Genomic DNA, 15,869 nt, shown 5'->3' with positions numbered 1-15,869 from the left:
CTTCAATACAGTAATCTGCACCAGTATGTTCTATTTAAAACAACAGGCTTATTCCAAGCAATAGAGTTTAGAAGACATAGGTGTCCTAGGCTGCACTGCTGTGGTTTATTTTTTTAACACAGATAAATACACAAAAAAGTGTTATTAAAAAAAAAGTAAAGTTTTATTAGTTTTTATTCCATTTCCTATTTCTACATGCTGCATGTTTTAGCCATCCAGTCCATCCTTTTGTCACACATCACCGACATTGGTATGCTTGTCCACACAGTGTTAGGTGAGGAAAGTGCTGTTGTGGAGATTTGTTCCTCTGAATGTATGAATTCTTTAGTCTAATGTTGTCAGTGGCTGTGTTGCACAGTTGCTGAATAATGTCATGCAGCTGTTTACCTCACTCCTGAAAGAAGTAATCAGACATTTAAGATAAAAAGCATTTAATGGAAATATGATGTAAGGTTTTAGTCTAGGTATAATTGCAAAAATCATCCCAGCCTTTTATGAAGGTTTTGTGCATGTAGAAACGCAGAAACTAAAAATGCTTTTTTTCTTAAGTGCCAGATGGAGAGTAAAGAAAGAAGCATACCTGTATTAAATGTCAGTTATGTCCAATAATTAAGCATTACTTATTTATTTTCTATTCTATTGAATGCATTTTAATAATCTTTGAAAATATGCTTAAAACAAGAATATAATTTAAAAAACAAATGTTTTCTTTATAAATTCTTTAGTCATTGCATTTTTTCATCATATGCAGTTAGAGGGATGTTTTTTATAGTCTGTAAACAGTTCATGTTATAGAAGAAATACTCTTCTTCCTATTTTATGATTATTTTTTTGAAACAGGATATTTTAGGTTAATATTATCTTGTTTCCTCTATTAATTTCAGACAGATTTAAGAACGATTGGCAAGAAATTTCTCCCCAGTGACATCAATGGTGGAAAGGTGGAAAAGGTAGACAATGTTTTTGCTTCACTTTTTCTGTGTTCTGTGATACTTATGTGATGACAGCCTTCTATGCTGCATTAGTCTGGTTTTGTCATTATTTCATGTACAAAAGAACCCAGTATTTCAGTATATTTTAGGATAAATATATGAACGTATCAGCTTGCCCACTAGGCTTCCTAAAGAGAGGACTCTTTTATTTCTCAACTTTGAAATGCTTAAATAAATGTGAACAATCCTAGCAATTTAATTTATCACTCAGAAGTCATTTAACCTGTTTGATCTTGACATGGTATCAGAAATTAATTTTTTTTTCCTTTATTCTTGCGAGGGCAACAAAGCAGATTAGGAATAAAGCAAAGCAGCTGTATGATTATGATACATAGTGATATATATTGATTCTGTATTACTTGACATATTAATATACATGACTATAGCTATACACTTTTCCTATGACTGTATCCTATAGGTTATGTGGATAAACCATGTTAGGTGGTATCAGACTTTATATGCTACAGTATAGTATTATGCTCATAACGTGGATGTACTAGATTTCTAATGTATGTTTAGAAAAAAAATAAATTTGGCCCTTTCAGTACACCGTTCTTCTTTTCTTCCTTACATGCAGTTAAGAGAGTGAATAAGTGAAGGAATTTTATTTTAAACATAGTAGTAGTTCTCAATTAAAATTGTTATCTCTAACTTCCAAATATTGACAGCTTATGTCACTGATGTGAAAGTTCTGGGGAAACATTTCATTACTGCTGAAATTCAAATAGTGATAAAGCAAAGTGGGCTTGTTTTAAGAAAGCAAGATTGATGAGGGAGGCTGTTAAGAGCTGTTCAGACTTGTTTTTTCTGGTGATACTATTGTCTCAATGGAGTGGTGACTGCTGTAAACACTGGCTTCTACAAGAACAGCAGCAGGAACACTATTGTCAGGTATGAAAAGCCCACGTGAGAGAGGGTGTATTGCAGGATCGTAGTTTTTTAGCCAGGTAGCAGTCTGTGCATGCAACATATTACTTATTAAACTAACTTTCCTGGAAAAGTTTTATTAACTTTATTTCTTATTATGTGGAGTTATGATTTTTGCAGGTATTACTTAAAAGAAAAACAAAGCAAAAATAATCAAGGTGATATTTTATGAAACTGATTGTTTACCTGTTTAGGTTTCTGGGTAACATGCTGTTCAAGATACTTCAGTGCTTAACTATTTTTTACTACCTAAAATAATTTGATTTAGCTGTTTCTTATGTCTATGATATTAATATTTTTCTTCCTCTTCAGTATCCTGTTTTTGAAATAGGGAAAACAAGGAAAATAATTGCTTTTTATGTCCTCTGTTTTTGCACTGTTCATTTTTCAGTTGCTTGATTGGAGTACTACTGAATTTTGCATTTCAGATCATGTAATATTCACAAGGTCCAAATATATTTGGTTAAATGTAATTCTCCAGAGTATTAAGGTTTTAGGTATGGTAATGCTTGCCTTATTTAGTTTTGCTGTTGAAATATGGTTTCCGTTCGAAATGACTTTAATAGTACTAGGGATTTTTTTGGAGTTTTCTTGCATTACGGTGGGATTTCTTTAGAGGTACTTGTTCAGTTTTCATTCATCATTTCAGAATATACCTAGTAACTTGTCCTTTTCCTTTAGAAATAATGTTTTCTAAATTTCTGTTGTCATTGCATAGTTCAAGTGGTCAAATGAAAGTAAAAGTGTCATTTATTTCCTCAAAACTTTGGTAGATGGTATATATGAGAATCTACTTATATGCCTTAAAATGTCTATAGTTTAGTTGCTCAAGTCACCACTCGGGTTTTTAATTTTTCTCAACTGAAACTAGAGAAGATGCAATTGTGCTGTTTGTTTCCATAAAATACAAAACTTCTGCACAAAAATGAGGGATGTGTGCCTGAAAATTCTGGTGGTTAGTGCTTTGAAATATGTGTGAGAGAACAGCTACCCTTTCATGGGAAAAACCTTCCGCACCTGTACACACACAAATGCATCTGTATTTTGCAAAACTGAACGTCTCAGGAAATGAAAAGTTGAGAAAAATGGAGTTTATTTTTCAAGGATCCCTGTCAAACTTGTGTCATGGTTTAACCCCAGCCAGCAACTAAGCCCCACGCAGCCGCTTGCTCACTCCACCACGGTGGGACGGGGGGGAGAATTAGAAGAGTAAAAGTGAGGAAACTCATGGTTTGAGATAAAGACAGTTTAATAGGGAAAGCAAAAGCCGCACATACACACAGAGTGAAAGAAGGAATTAATTCACCACTTTGCATCGGCAGGCAGGTGTTCAGCCATCTCCAGGGAAGCAGGGCTCCATCACGTGTAACTGTTACTTGGGAAGACAAATGTCATCACTCCTAACGTCCCTCCACCCCTTCCTTCTTCTTTGCCCCAGCTTTATATACTGAGCATGACGTCATATGGTATGGAATATCCCTTTGGCCAGCCTGGGTCAGCTGTCCCGGCTGTGTCCTCGCCAAGCTTTCTTGCTGGCAGACCAGCATGAGAAGCTGGATTGTCCTTGACTGCTTAGCAACAACTCAAGACATCAGTACGTTATCAATATGTAGGATCCTAAATAAAAAAGGAAACTGTTACTGAATGGAGCTTGATAAATTTCTGCATGGGATTGTCTTGTAGCTGATGGAGATGGAGGACTGGATAATAGGATTGAATGCTACAGGAATCCAGTCCAATCCAAACTTCATTTTTGAAAGTTTGTTTGATTCAAGGTATTTCTGTTTCCCAGATTGACAGATAGTTGAGAGAGGTCAGTGCTTACAGACTCCTTCCATTTTTTAATGGTTGAAGAGTGAAAATACAGAGGAAAAAGGTATTTTTTTCTCTTACATAATGACTCCTGACAACAGCAGCAGGAATTTTGAGAAGCTGGAGGAGACAGGCAGGACAGAAGAAAACTATGGCCCTAATCGTCTTTGTTAAAGACAAATGTTTATTTAGCAAAAGGTATTTGTTAAATCCTAGGGACTTACATACTTCTATTAGTACTGGTAATGAGCCAGGATTTTTTACATGTGAACTTCTGGTAAAAGTCTTACTTTAATCAGTCTTACTTTAATTGTTTTGATTTGGATCGCGGATCTTACAAAATCATTCTAAAAAAAACAACCCAAACCAAAACAAACACCTGCAAACCATTTGCTGGAGGAAGATAATCCTCCAGGTTTTGAAAAGAAGTAATGATTGCACAGAAAAATTCTGTGTTTGAGAATGATTTCTGTTTATCTAATAGTCTGGGATAAAAACTATAGTGTACTGAATCTTCGCTTTTGTAGCTGTAGTTTCCTTTTTTTTTTATTAGAATAAAGCAAATCTGAGTACTTAATAAGTGCTTCTGTTGAGCTTGCAATGTATACAAATATTTTATATTACAGAACTATATAAAGGAGAGTATTTGCTTTATGAAGTAAAGCATATGGTTGGGACAGGAGTAGCTTCTTAACATAATCTCTCAGTAGAAAGCAGTCATTTGTGGTTCTTAAATGATTCGGGAAACAATAGAAATTATATGCTACTATTGTTCCTCTTATCCAAGACTAGGATCAGTAACATTTATCTGTATCTTGAGAACACAGGATGTCTGTTCTTGCATAGAAAATGACTTTATTTTGTAGTATAGTATATATTTAGTATAATAGGCAAGTATTTGCATAAAAGCTGGCATAGAGTCCTTGTGTGAAACAACATGGGTATTTGACCATTGCAGGTGATTATCAACTTTAGTCATTAATACACAGAAATGTTTTATTCACTCCTTGGTATCTGTGTTTTATAGGACTTGAAAAAAATGCACATTACCAGTATTAACCACAAGATGGCCACATTTGCATAGGATTTAAAAAAGCTGAACCTTCCATTTCCATCTAGATACCTATATATTGTAAATATACCTTAAGAATTTTTAATGGAATAAAAATGCAAAGAAGACTCTAAAGTTATACATTATAACTTAGTGATGATATTACAGTTAAGACATAAGTGGTTTGCTTTTCAGTATTTATGTTCCATTACAATGGAGACATTCATTCTGGAAGAAACATTCGGAAAGGATTTAATTTCTGAGCTCAGAGAGTTGCTTTCTGAGTACCAACAATTTGATGGTAAGTGATTAGAATTTAAGTTGCCAGTGATTCTAATTACTATTTGAGGTTACTTAACTAGAGCTGGAGGCCCAGGACCATGTCCAGTGGGCTTTTCAGTCTTTTCTAAGATGGAGACTCTAAAGCCTTGCTTTAGTCTGTTCCAGTGCTTGATCACCTTCACAGTAAAAAGGGTTTTCTGGTGTTCAGATGGAACCTCCTGTGTTTCACTTTGTGCCCATTGTCATTCTCCAGGCTGGAACAATCCCAGGTCTCTCAGCCTTTCCTCATAGGAGAGATGTTCCAGTCCCTTAATCATCTTGGTGGCCCTTCATGTCCAGCCTTGGTGTCCATCCTGTAATGAGTTTGGTCTTCTCCATGAGATCTATGGAAGGGTTAGACTTGATATGCTATTGAGTTACAGTTCAGTGGCCCTTCGTGAGTTTTAAGAGTTCGGAACTTCACTGTCGTCTCCATTATGGGCTATTTTTAGGGTTTCTGTGGCTGTGTATTTAATTTATTACTTTTCCTCCTCTCATCTGTCTCGTATACTAAATAGCCCTTAACCAGATACCTTTACAAAACACGTATCCTTTCATTCCAGGTATTATTAAAATTTTGTCAAATTACAGTCCCTTTTTTCAAAAGGTAGAGGTTGTAGAAGCGTTGAAAGAAAGAACTTGCTTTAATCATAAGCCAAACATATTGTCCAAATAATTAAATTGATCTAGCTGATGTTTTGAAATGTTTTATCTTTCTTTCCCCTTCCTGGAGGGGGAAACCCTAGGTGATGTTGGATGTATCAGAATATTTCTACATTACTGTAAAAAATGTTCAAAGTGCTAGTAAGGGAAGAAAAATCTGTGTTTCTTAATGGAAAGCAACTTGTAACCTTAATAGTGGGGTTATAACCAGTCCTACTACTTGGGATACTTGATAATTGACTAGAATTTTTTATTGGATAAACAAAAATTGTCTCACATTCTTGTATACGACATTCAACATCTGAGTTGTGAAGAGGTCTCAGATTCTGATCTGGGACTGGGAGACGTTGATGCTCTAAGATCCCCATTAAGTCCATGAAAACAATTGTCGTGTTAATGTGGTGTATATTTGAGAAAATGACATTTTTCCTCTACTCTTTTATGCCTGTTCTTTGAAGTGACAGGTAATTTCCTTCGTTAAAGAAGCAGACACTCTTGTCCAAGCTCAACAAGTGTGGAGCTCTGCTTTATTGTAGTATATGCTTGACACTGTAGATGCAAAACCCTGAACAATATTGGCATATATATTGATAGTTAGTCTAGCCTTCATTTCTTTGCACTCCAGATTTTTAAGGGATTTCCTAAACAACTGTTAAAACAAAAAACAAGTAGCTAGAACTAGAATTTGTTCACAATTTGTGAAAGAAATTGCCATCATAGTAAAGCTACTGTTCAGCTGAGTGACAAACGTAGTTGTGGTTAACTAGAAATGCTTCTCAGTTGCCTAGTGTTTCTTACTTTGAAAACATTGTATAACATTGAAAAACTATTAGCACTAATTTATGACAAGCGTAGACTTTCTTTGAAGCAACCCATGAATGTGGCACTGTGGTTTATTCACTACCATAGAAAGAATATTTCTATACAGAAAATCTAGGAGAATTTTTTTTTAATGTGGTTTCTTTACTGTAATTAACTGATAGAGGAGGGAACTTGTTTTCATACTATACATTACATTACCCAGTTTTGCTTCTGTTGAAATAAAGGAAGAAGAATTTCTACTTGTATGAGAAACAGAATAGGTCTTTTGTTATCAAAAGAAATAAGGTTCAATGAGCATTTTCTAAAAATAGTGTTGTTCTTATTTATGCTCTTTTCTTCAAACATCCAACAGGTAAGAAAACTTGAAGTTTCAGTAGATGCCAAATAAACAACTTCTCCAGCTCTTGAGAAATCTTCCATCCCGAGTACTGTATTTTCCACAGTTTGACTTGAAGTCATAAACAACGCAGGTGTCTTCAAATTTTTAAGTTATTTGAAAGTGTGAAGAATGGGAGAATTATGTAGAAATTTTTGTTTATATTACTGGTTGTCTCAAAATCACAAAACCATTTAAGAAGTGAACTCTGTAGAGTGCTGCTTTTGCTTCTTTTAGTGACTATTCTACTCCTCTCCTTAGTACAATTTCATGCTTTATTGGTATTCCAAAGTATTTTCCTTTCTTTTTTTGTTCTCATCCTAAATAAAGTTCCTGTTTCCTCATGTTCTAAGTTATCTACTTTCACTGCTTCTAGTCTTTTATTTCTCTTATCTTTGTATATATTTACCTCTTGGTTATCTGCTCTCATTTTGTGTTCTTCTGGGCAACTTATTCTGTTTCTCAAAGGGAAGAAGATGATGAAATGTGTGCTTTTTCATCTTCTCTGCTGTCTCTTGGGTGCTAGAGATCAGTTGAGCAGCAACAGATTATTCATTTTTATTTCTCAGAAGGATCAGAATGGCTATACTCAGCTATAACCAAAATGTGATGGTTTGGTGGTGGTTTTTTTTTTTTCTTGTGGTGGATTTTTTTTTTTTGTTGGTAACATAAACTGTGGTGTGTATAGGAGCATATGCTGCATTTTTAGGTAACCAACAGGTAGTGATGTCCCTTGAGGTTGTTATGCTCTGATTGTACCTCTGTTTGAAGAAGCTGTGTTTTTAATTAGTGGTTACAAAGTGGTCATACTTGAAATGTACTCTTGATACAACCAGATAGGCTTCAAAGCTGACTGCTTCTTTCTGTAGAACACTTTGTCAGTGACACCCAGTGGTATGCCATGTGAGATCTTACCCTAAGATGTTGGAAGTGACAACATTTGTGGTTTTGTTTGTTCATTCCCTGCCCCTCCCCTTCATTCACTACTTTTCCGTAATTGGTATCGCAGAGATGTGTGAAGCATCACAACTCTTTCTCTGAAAAGCCATTTAAATCATGATTAGGAATGTACGGTACAGGAGTGGTAGAAATTGAACATGACTGCCTGATCAAATAACGCTTTCCTTTGCCTGGGGGCATCTGTTAGTGTGTCTAAATATTACAGTGTGTTTGCTTCATGGTGTTAACAGTTTTGTCTTTTCTATTTTGCATATATAGCTGGAAGGGCCATGTGTTCTGCAAATACAGAAAATACGTAATGTTGCTGCACCAAAGGATAATGAAGAATCTCAGGCTGCTCCCAGAATGTTACGTTTACAGATGACTGATGGACACACAAGCTGCATGGCCGTAGAATACAGTAGCATGTCAAAAATAAGGTGAAGAAGTCTGAAAAGAAAGTTTTGCTTTGATACTTAAATACCCTAAAATAATGGAAGTGTCGTTAGTAATATGTGGAAGAATTGCTTGACAAAACAGGTTTCCTTTTCAAATTTTGTATATAGAGGAGAACCTGAAATTCAGCTTGCAAAGGTGTATATGAATGTAATTTACAGTAACCTTTACGCTGGAGTCCATAATGGAAGAAAGTGGATTTTTGCAGCCATCTGCTGAGTTGGAGTCGACACAGCACGCAGCATTTTGGGTGTCTGCAAACTTGAGCCAAATTCCCAATTTTTAGTAGTAGCAGATCTTTTGTCTGACTTTGGTAGCAGGAATGTCACAGGGCTGACACACCTAATGTAATGCAAGTAGTGCTCTTTTACCATGGGCAAGGCTTTAACTTGGATTCAATTACTAAATATTTCTGCAGTTAAAAATGAAGAGTAAGAGAGCCATTTACTGTTGAACATGGGTATTTTTTGTGTGTTTGGTTATGAAGATGTTGAAAATTACCTCTAGTGTTTAGTCTTTAGAGTCATGTTGTGCTTTGCTGTTCACTCTAGTTCAGATTACTTCAATTTAAAATAATGCAAACTTTTTCCTCTGTCTTTGCTAGCTGCAACAGTTAGATACAGGTCTTTTATACTTAATTTTTAAACGTCATCTTTTACTGTTAAACTGCTCCTTCTGAGCAGGAGCCAGCTTGCAGTTCAGAGTGATGCTGTCTTAAAAGGTAGAACACTTAATGATATTTTGATTTTAGCTTGAGACAGCAGAACTAGGAATATCCTATTCCAATGTGAGTATAAAGAGAGCAGAAAAGGAAGGCAGACAGGCTTCTGTGTAAGTAGATTCTAGATCAGAAAATACTTAAAGACTCAGTAGAAGACATAATTTGAAAGCTTCTAGATAAAAATCTCAAAAATGTCAGAGAAATCACTTTGTAATAATGATGTGAGCTCTTATTTTCAAGTACCATTGTATGAAAATTTGTGTTGTGTGTGGTTGTTTCAGCTTTGAGGTTGGACTACTAACCTGGAATAATACGCTCTTTCAGTACATAGGGTTTCTTTAAATAAATAAATAAATATCACAGTTTTCTTTTAAATATGAAATTCTTCATGACTAGGGTTTCCATTTACTTCTCGCCTTTGCATAATTTTCATTTTTTGCCGTAGTTCGTTCTTGTCTGTTTTTTCTGATCTCATTTTCTTTGTTTTTATCAGAACAATATCAAAAAATACATTACTTTTGCCACGGTTAATGCCACTAGTGCTGAAATTGGCCACCTGCACTATGAATGTTCCTTACTGTGTGGAATGGTCCTGTGATTGCAACGATAGCTTTAGCATATTTTGAAGAGGTTTTTGTCTCTCGGTTGAATGGTTATAACTGACTGTGTCCTGTTTCTCACAAGAAGAATCATAGTTTCCAGATTGTGCTGCTTGTCATGTCTTTCAATTATGGGTTGGAGATGCATGATTCTTTTATGCATCTGCTGTTGTTTTTCATAGAGTAGATTAACATGAAAAGAAGGTAGGTACCTCCTTGTGGGAGTAGACCATAGAGAGCATGTGTATGCTTTCAAAGAATAGAATAATGAGAGAAGCAGCACTACAAGATGTGTGTGTTTTATATTTGTTCTGCTACAGTCCTGGCTGTTAGTAATGTATAGAAAGCTTCTTTTCTAACAGCTCTTTGTTTTCTCCTAAGTTAAATGTCTATAACAAATGAGATGAGAAACCATCTGGAGATCTGTTTATTAAATGCATCCTAGGATAAGGAACTTAGACAACTGATTTTGAGACATATTCTGTTAGTCTAAACAAATCACACCCGTAGTTTGGTATTGTTAAATTGGAATTTAACCAAACAGGCAATTTGCAAACATTCATCTCAGTCAGAATCTAATTTTCAATATGGTGTTTTTGTGTAATGAATGGAAAGCATTCCAATAAAGCTATTGAAAAGTACTATGCATACTGAAGGAATTATTGCAAAGGTTTTAGATGCTAATTTTTTATTATGAGATATGGCAATGTTGGAAGTACAGTAAGAGTAGAGTTTTTTATGTTTTTGGTGGCAGACTTTAATACATGTATTTGAAATATTCAACTTTGTTTCTACTTCTAGCCTGAACACTCCGCCTGGAACAAAAATTAAGCTTTCAGGAATTGTTGAAGTGAGAAATGGATTCTTGCTGTTGGATGACAGTAACACAGCAGTTCTTGGAGGTGAAGTGGAGCATCTTGTAGAAAAGTGGGAATTACAAAGGGTGAGGTAACACCACTGGAAATGCTTGTCTTACAAGCATTACATTTCATGACATCAAGCTTAATGTGTTAACTGTGAAATATCGTATGAAAAACGTAGAAAACTTTACTGTCCAAATATTTTTGTGGATGAAGCCAAATATGTGTAAATAGGTCTTATGTATAAAGTGATATTTGCATGGGACCTGATTCCTTTCATAGTCTGCAAGGATTTAAAACATTAATCAAATGTATTAAACTTACTTTGGGCAATCATGGGTGGTTGCTTTCCTGAACAATGTGTTTGGTACTAAAATATTATAGCTTGTTGCCTTTTACTATTACCATCTGCAGACTGTATATTTTTGAGGCAAAAAAAAAGAAATAGTGTGTGGAAAGTATTGAAATTGGTATTCTTAAGTATGAATTCTAGATTGCAGATTTCATCAGTGCTTTAGGTAAGTTTGTGATTAGAAAGACAAATTGGAGGTTTTAAAATCTTTCAACAAGCCATAAATATGTGTAAGCCCCTTCACTCCTTTTTAGCCTGGTTCCTGTCCCGATAGAACAAAAGTTGATGCAGGAAGATTTTTTCATACATGTTCTCACAAATAAGTAGAAGTTCCTAGGGCAGGAAGTTGTGACCCTGCTCCAAACAGTCCCAGATGCTTGGTTCAACTATCACTACTACAGACACACATCTCTATATTTTTATATCCGTATCTCTGAAACAGAGTGGCTGCTTATGAACACTATGGTCATTTCTGTGTAAAGCACTTCTTTTACTATTGCTAAGTTTGGCACAGTTGTTTTTGTTACGGCTAGCCTTCTTTGGTGTTGATTTATTTGTTATAGATTTGAGCAAACTGGGCCAAAATTTATCTGAACATTTGAGTTGCAGTGTCCTTTCTAGTAGATTCTGTTTGTCGTCCTTTTTGTGCTTTTATAGTTGAAAGTAGATTTTTTAAAACGTTCCTGGTGTTAAATGAAACTGCCTGATTAAAAAGGAGGTTCTGGGACCAACAGCAGAAACCATCTAATTTTATTATTTTTATTCATATTTACTCTAAAGTCTTCTGAATTCTCTCTCCCATTAAAACTACTAAGTTTTAAGGTTGATGGGGTGGGAAGAGAGACATATAGAACTAACACATTCTTAAGAATGCCAACTAATTGGTAAGAGGAGGGTCAAATAGAATCGGTTAGCTTTATTGGTGATACTTCGGACAGTCTGTTTTCATGTTTATTTTACCTGGGCTTCAACAAATAAATGTTGCTCTCTAAATATTAATTTGTTTTTGAGGTCAATGTCAAGAAATAACTCGGAACACATTCTGTTTACAAGAAAGCAAGCCATTTAATAACCATTGGCATGCTGCTGACTAGAACATGTTCAGCACTTGTTAGCCGGTTTTGCTTTATGTGTTATGTAAAGGAGAGGTAACAAAGTTTCCGCTGGTTTACTCTGGTAAGACAAAGTATAGGAAGTTAACTGTTGCATATTGCTGTCCTCTCAGTTCTCTGGTTCCATCTTGCAGTTTGCCAGAGTATAATCATCATCTTCTTGTTGACCAGCTCACAGCACACAATTGGCATCCCAGCATAAATGTGGCCATGTCAGATAAGCTGTGGGTGACAAGAAATCATTTTGGACAGATGAACCTTGACCACTGGAAATCGTAGTTCCTGTTCTATATCTGGACTGACAGCCAGACAGATAGTGCTCAAACAAGTCTGTAGAAGCCAGATGCTACTTTGATAGCAGTTTCTTTGTGAACTCACTGTTTTCCTGTTCAGAAACCATTATGGAAGAGACCGGTTGACAAATAAGCAAGATTGTTATACTGTCAAAGATATTTGAGTGAGGGTATTGCCACTCCTTGTCTAATCGAACTACTGAAACTTAAATGAAATGCTGAACTGTGTTAGCATAAAAAGACAGAAAACCTGTATTTGTGTGACTGTTTAAAGTCATGTGTTTTGAAGGCAGTTTTTTTTCTTCTGTCCACTGTAATGTCTGAGAAGTTGTTACTTGGACTTCTTCTGTGGATGGTGATACAAGTTTCTTTTATACTTACTAAAAAAGTTAGTGCTATTAAGTCAAATAATACTAGAAAACTTTATAATTAAAGCCATTTGTCCAGTCTTAAACTATTGCCCTTGCATCTGTCTGTCAGATTCTAGTTGCATAGTTGTATTACAGTTTTGTTCCATTCAGAATGATGTTTGAAATTGCTTTTGGGAGGAATCAAGTTTTAGTAATGAAAGATTTGCACTACAAAGACAGTTTATGTAGAATGAATGCAGTATTATCACACTGCAAATGTAGTTCTTGTGGAATAAATGTGTTCTTTGTAGCATTCAGTTTTATCATAAGGTAATTCTTAGATTAGAATGTTCAAGTTTTTTTTAATTGTCACTGTTTAAGTGACAGTAAATAAATAAGGAAGGAGTAAATGTGAATATTACTATGTGATCTTTTTTTCTAGACTTTTTGAAAATATAAGGTAATGTGTCATGGACTTCTTTAGGTGAGAATACAGTTCCACATAATTATTGCTGCATAGTGTTTCCAGTGTTCAGGTGATGACTGCTGTTTCAGTTGGTGAGGATTGCTGATACAGTTATGAAAGAAGAGTACTTTAAATTTCTATTAATCAAAAATATCAGATGATTTGTAAGTAAAGGATGAAACAAATTTTGCTGAGGTGATTGGTAAGACTGTTTGGTAGGCCCTTAGATATTTTTAAAAAATAGAATCTGTCAAATTACATATTATCTAAAAGTAAAGTACTCCCCTATACTTAATAGTTCTTCTATTTTGTTGAAGATGAGACTAAATATTGAGGTTACGTGATGGGGAAAGGGAGTGGTTCTATGTATATGTGAAAAATTCATACTAGAAAGAGGTGTAAGGGGATAATAGTACATACTATCTAGAAGTTACGTCTCACACTGTAAACCTTTGTTTATTAAGAGATTCCCTAGGAAATGTTTTTTTTAATGTCACAATCCAAATACAGCAGAAGGGGTAAAAGAAGCATACTAAATGTATGAATAATGGAGTTTATTGTAAATAATAGTTACTGCTTTGCTACAAGCAAATTTAATTTTAAGTTAAAAAATATTGTACTTGTTACCAGTTTGCTTTTTATTTGTTGCAGATTATAATTTAATTTCCAGAGCATTTGTTCTTATGTCTTGGCAGATGGTGCTACTTGAGAAGAAAGTGTCAAGGCTGTTACGTACCATTAGGCAGAGTTCTTTTATTCTGGATAAAAATTTTTCCAATAGATTGTTATGATTAAAAATCCATGTACCTAAATGTTAGTAAATATGCAGTCGGTTTTTAAGTGCTTTTTTGCTATTTGCCAAATTACATGTTTGAACAGTCATTTGGAAGAGTCTTTATCTTGTATTTGTTTCCTTGATTCTGATTTGGGGAAAAAAAAAAAAAAAAAAAATCTGACCTTAAACTTAAGCATGTCCTTCCTGACTAAAGGACATGAGGAACTAACTATGATCAAATGATCAAGTTCTTAGGTTGTCATATAAATACTTCAATTATAATTTGATTCAGTGCTGGAGTTCATTCCAGAATTGCCTATGTTTCTCTACATCCAAACAAAAAAGTGTAGGGTTGATTTTACCTACAGCCCCTACCCTGGGGAGGCAAAGTGGCTTGGCAGTACTTGTACTGTGCTGCTTGAGTTAATAGATATGGGAAGGTATGAGCATGCTACAGTGGTCAGCCCTTGGTGAACACACAATTCTAAGGCAGCACTTTAAGTACTTTAAGTGAACTGATTGAAACCAAAGCAGAAAAAAGTTATGATTTCTGCACTCCTACATGCTTTGTTTTGACTAATTTATTGAATACCTTAAGAGTGTTTTTTACTCCAAGGCATGAGGAGGAGGATTTTTAGGGTTTTTTTCCACCCTTGAAAGGAATTAATAACCATAAATTATTTAGAAAATGGTCTTTGGTTCCAGAATAAAAGTAGTTAACTTGGCTACAATCTGTTCAGAAGCAACAGGCAAGGAAGGAAGAATGGAGGCAATGCCTCCAAAGTGGTTGGTGTCTACTACAGGCCACCTGATGAAGAGTAGTCTGTTGATGAAGCCCTCTTACTCCAGCTGCAGGAGGCATGGCGCTTGCAGGCTCTTGACCTGCTGGGGGATTTCAGCCACCCCAACATCTGCTGGAAAAGTAGCATGGCAAACTGTAAGCAATCCAGGAGACTCCTGGAGTGCATGGAGGATAACTTCTTCAGCCAGGGAATACAGCCCTACTAGATGGAATGCGATACTGGACATGTTGGTCACCAATGCAAGCGAGCTAATCGGTGACATAACACTAGAGGCAGCCTAGGCTGCAGTGATCATGCACTAGTGGAGTTGGCAGTCATGAGGGATATAGGGCAGGTGAAGAGTGAAGTTAGGACCCTGAATTTTACAAAAGCAAACTTCCAGTTATTCATGGAGTTAGTTAATAGGACCCCCTGGGAAACTGCCCTCAGAGGCAAGGGAGCAGAACAGAGCTGGCAGATCTTTAAGGATGCTTTCGATAGTATAAGAGCTCTTGATCCCCAGGTGTAAGAAACCAGGAAAGGAAGGCAAGAGGCCAGCATGGCTGAGTTGAGACCTGCTGGTCAAAGCAAAGGGCAGGAAGGAAATGCACAGGCAGTGGAAGCAGAGACAAGTATCCTGTGAAGAATACAGTGATGATGCCTGGTTGTGTAGGGATGAGGTCAGGAGGGCCAAGGTGTGGCTGGAACTGAACTTGCCAAGGGATGCAAAGAATAATAATGCATGGGCTTCTACAGGTATGTCGGTGAGAAAAGGAAGGTCAAAGAAAGTGTACCCCCTTTAATGAGCAAGACTGGCAGACTGGTAACAGTGGATGAGGAGAAGGCCAAGGTACTCAACAACTTCTTTGCCATAGTCTTCACTGGCAGCCACTTTCCACAGCTCTTGAGTGGATGGACAGTAAGAAAGGGACTGGAGGAGCAAAGTCACTCCCAGTGTAAGAGAAGATCAGGTTTGAGACCACCTGAGGAAGCTGCACACGCACAACTCTATGGGACCTGATGAGATGTATCCCAGAGTCCTGAGGGAATTGGCTAATGTAGTTGCCAAGAAACTCGCCATGATTAAAAGCTGGACGTGAGTTGGCAATGCGTGCTCACAGCCCAGAAGGCCAACCGTGTCCTGGTCTGCATCCAAAGAAGCGTGGCCAGCAGGTCCAGGGAGGTGATTCTGCCCCTCTA

The 15,869-nt window shown here is 36.1% G+C and overlaps 1 protein-coding gene across 3 annotated transcripts in view; it reads left to right on the top strand.

Moving 5' to 3' along the window:
- TDRD3 (tudor domain containing 3) overlaps positions 1-15,869 on the top strand; it is a gene marked incomplete at both ends in the record, with an annotated part of 104,523 nt that overhangs the window by 45,112 nt on the left and 43,542 nt on the right. For 2 of the 3 annotated variants that reach the window (XM_081999418.1, XM_081999420.1), the window contains 3 exons: positions 885-950; positions 8,183-8,343; positions 10,481-10,622. In XM_081999418.1, coding sequence (XP_081855544.1) covers positions 885-950; positions 8,183-8,343; positions 10,481-10,622 — 369 coding nt within the window. Of the gene's footprint in view, positions 1-884; positions 951-8,178; positions 8,344-10,480; positions 10,623-15,869 lie in introns of those variants that run through there. The other variant, XM_081999419.1, reaches the window with a different exon arrangement.

Source organism: Phaethon aethereus (assembly GCF_964289735.1).
Source record: "Phaethon aethereus genome assembly, chromosome: 1".
NCBI lineage: Eukaryota > Metazoa > Chordata > Aves > Phaethontiformes > Phaethontidae > Phaethon > Phaethon aethereus.
This window is presented reverse-complemented; position numbering and strand designations above follow the sequence as displayed.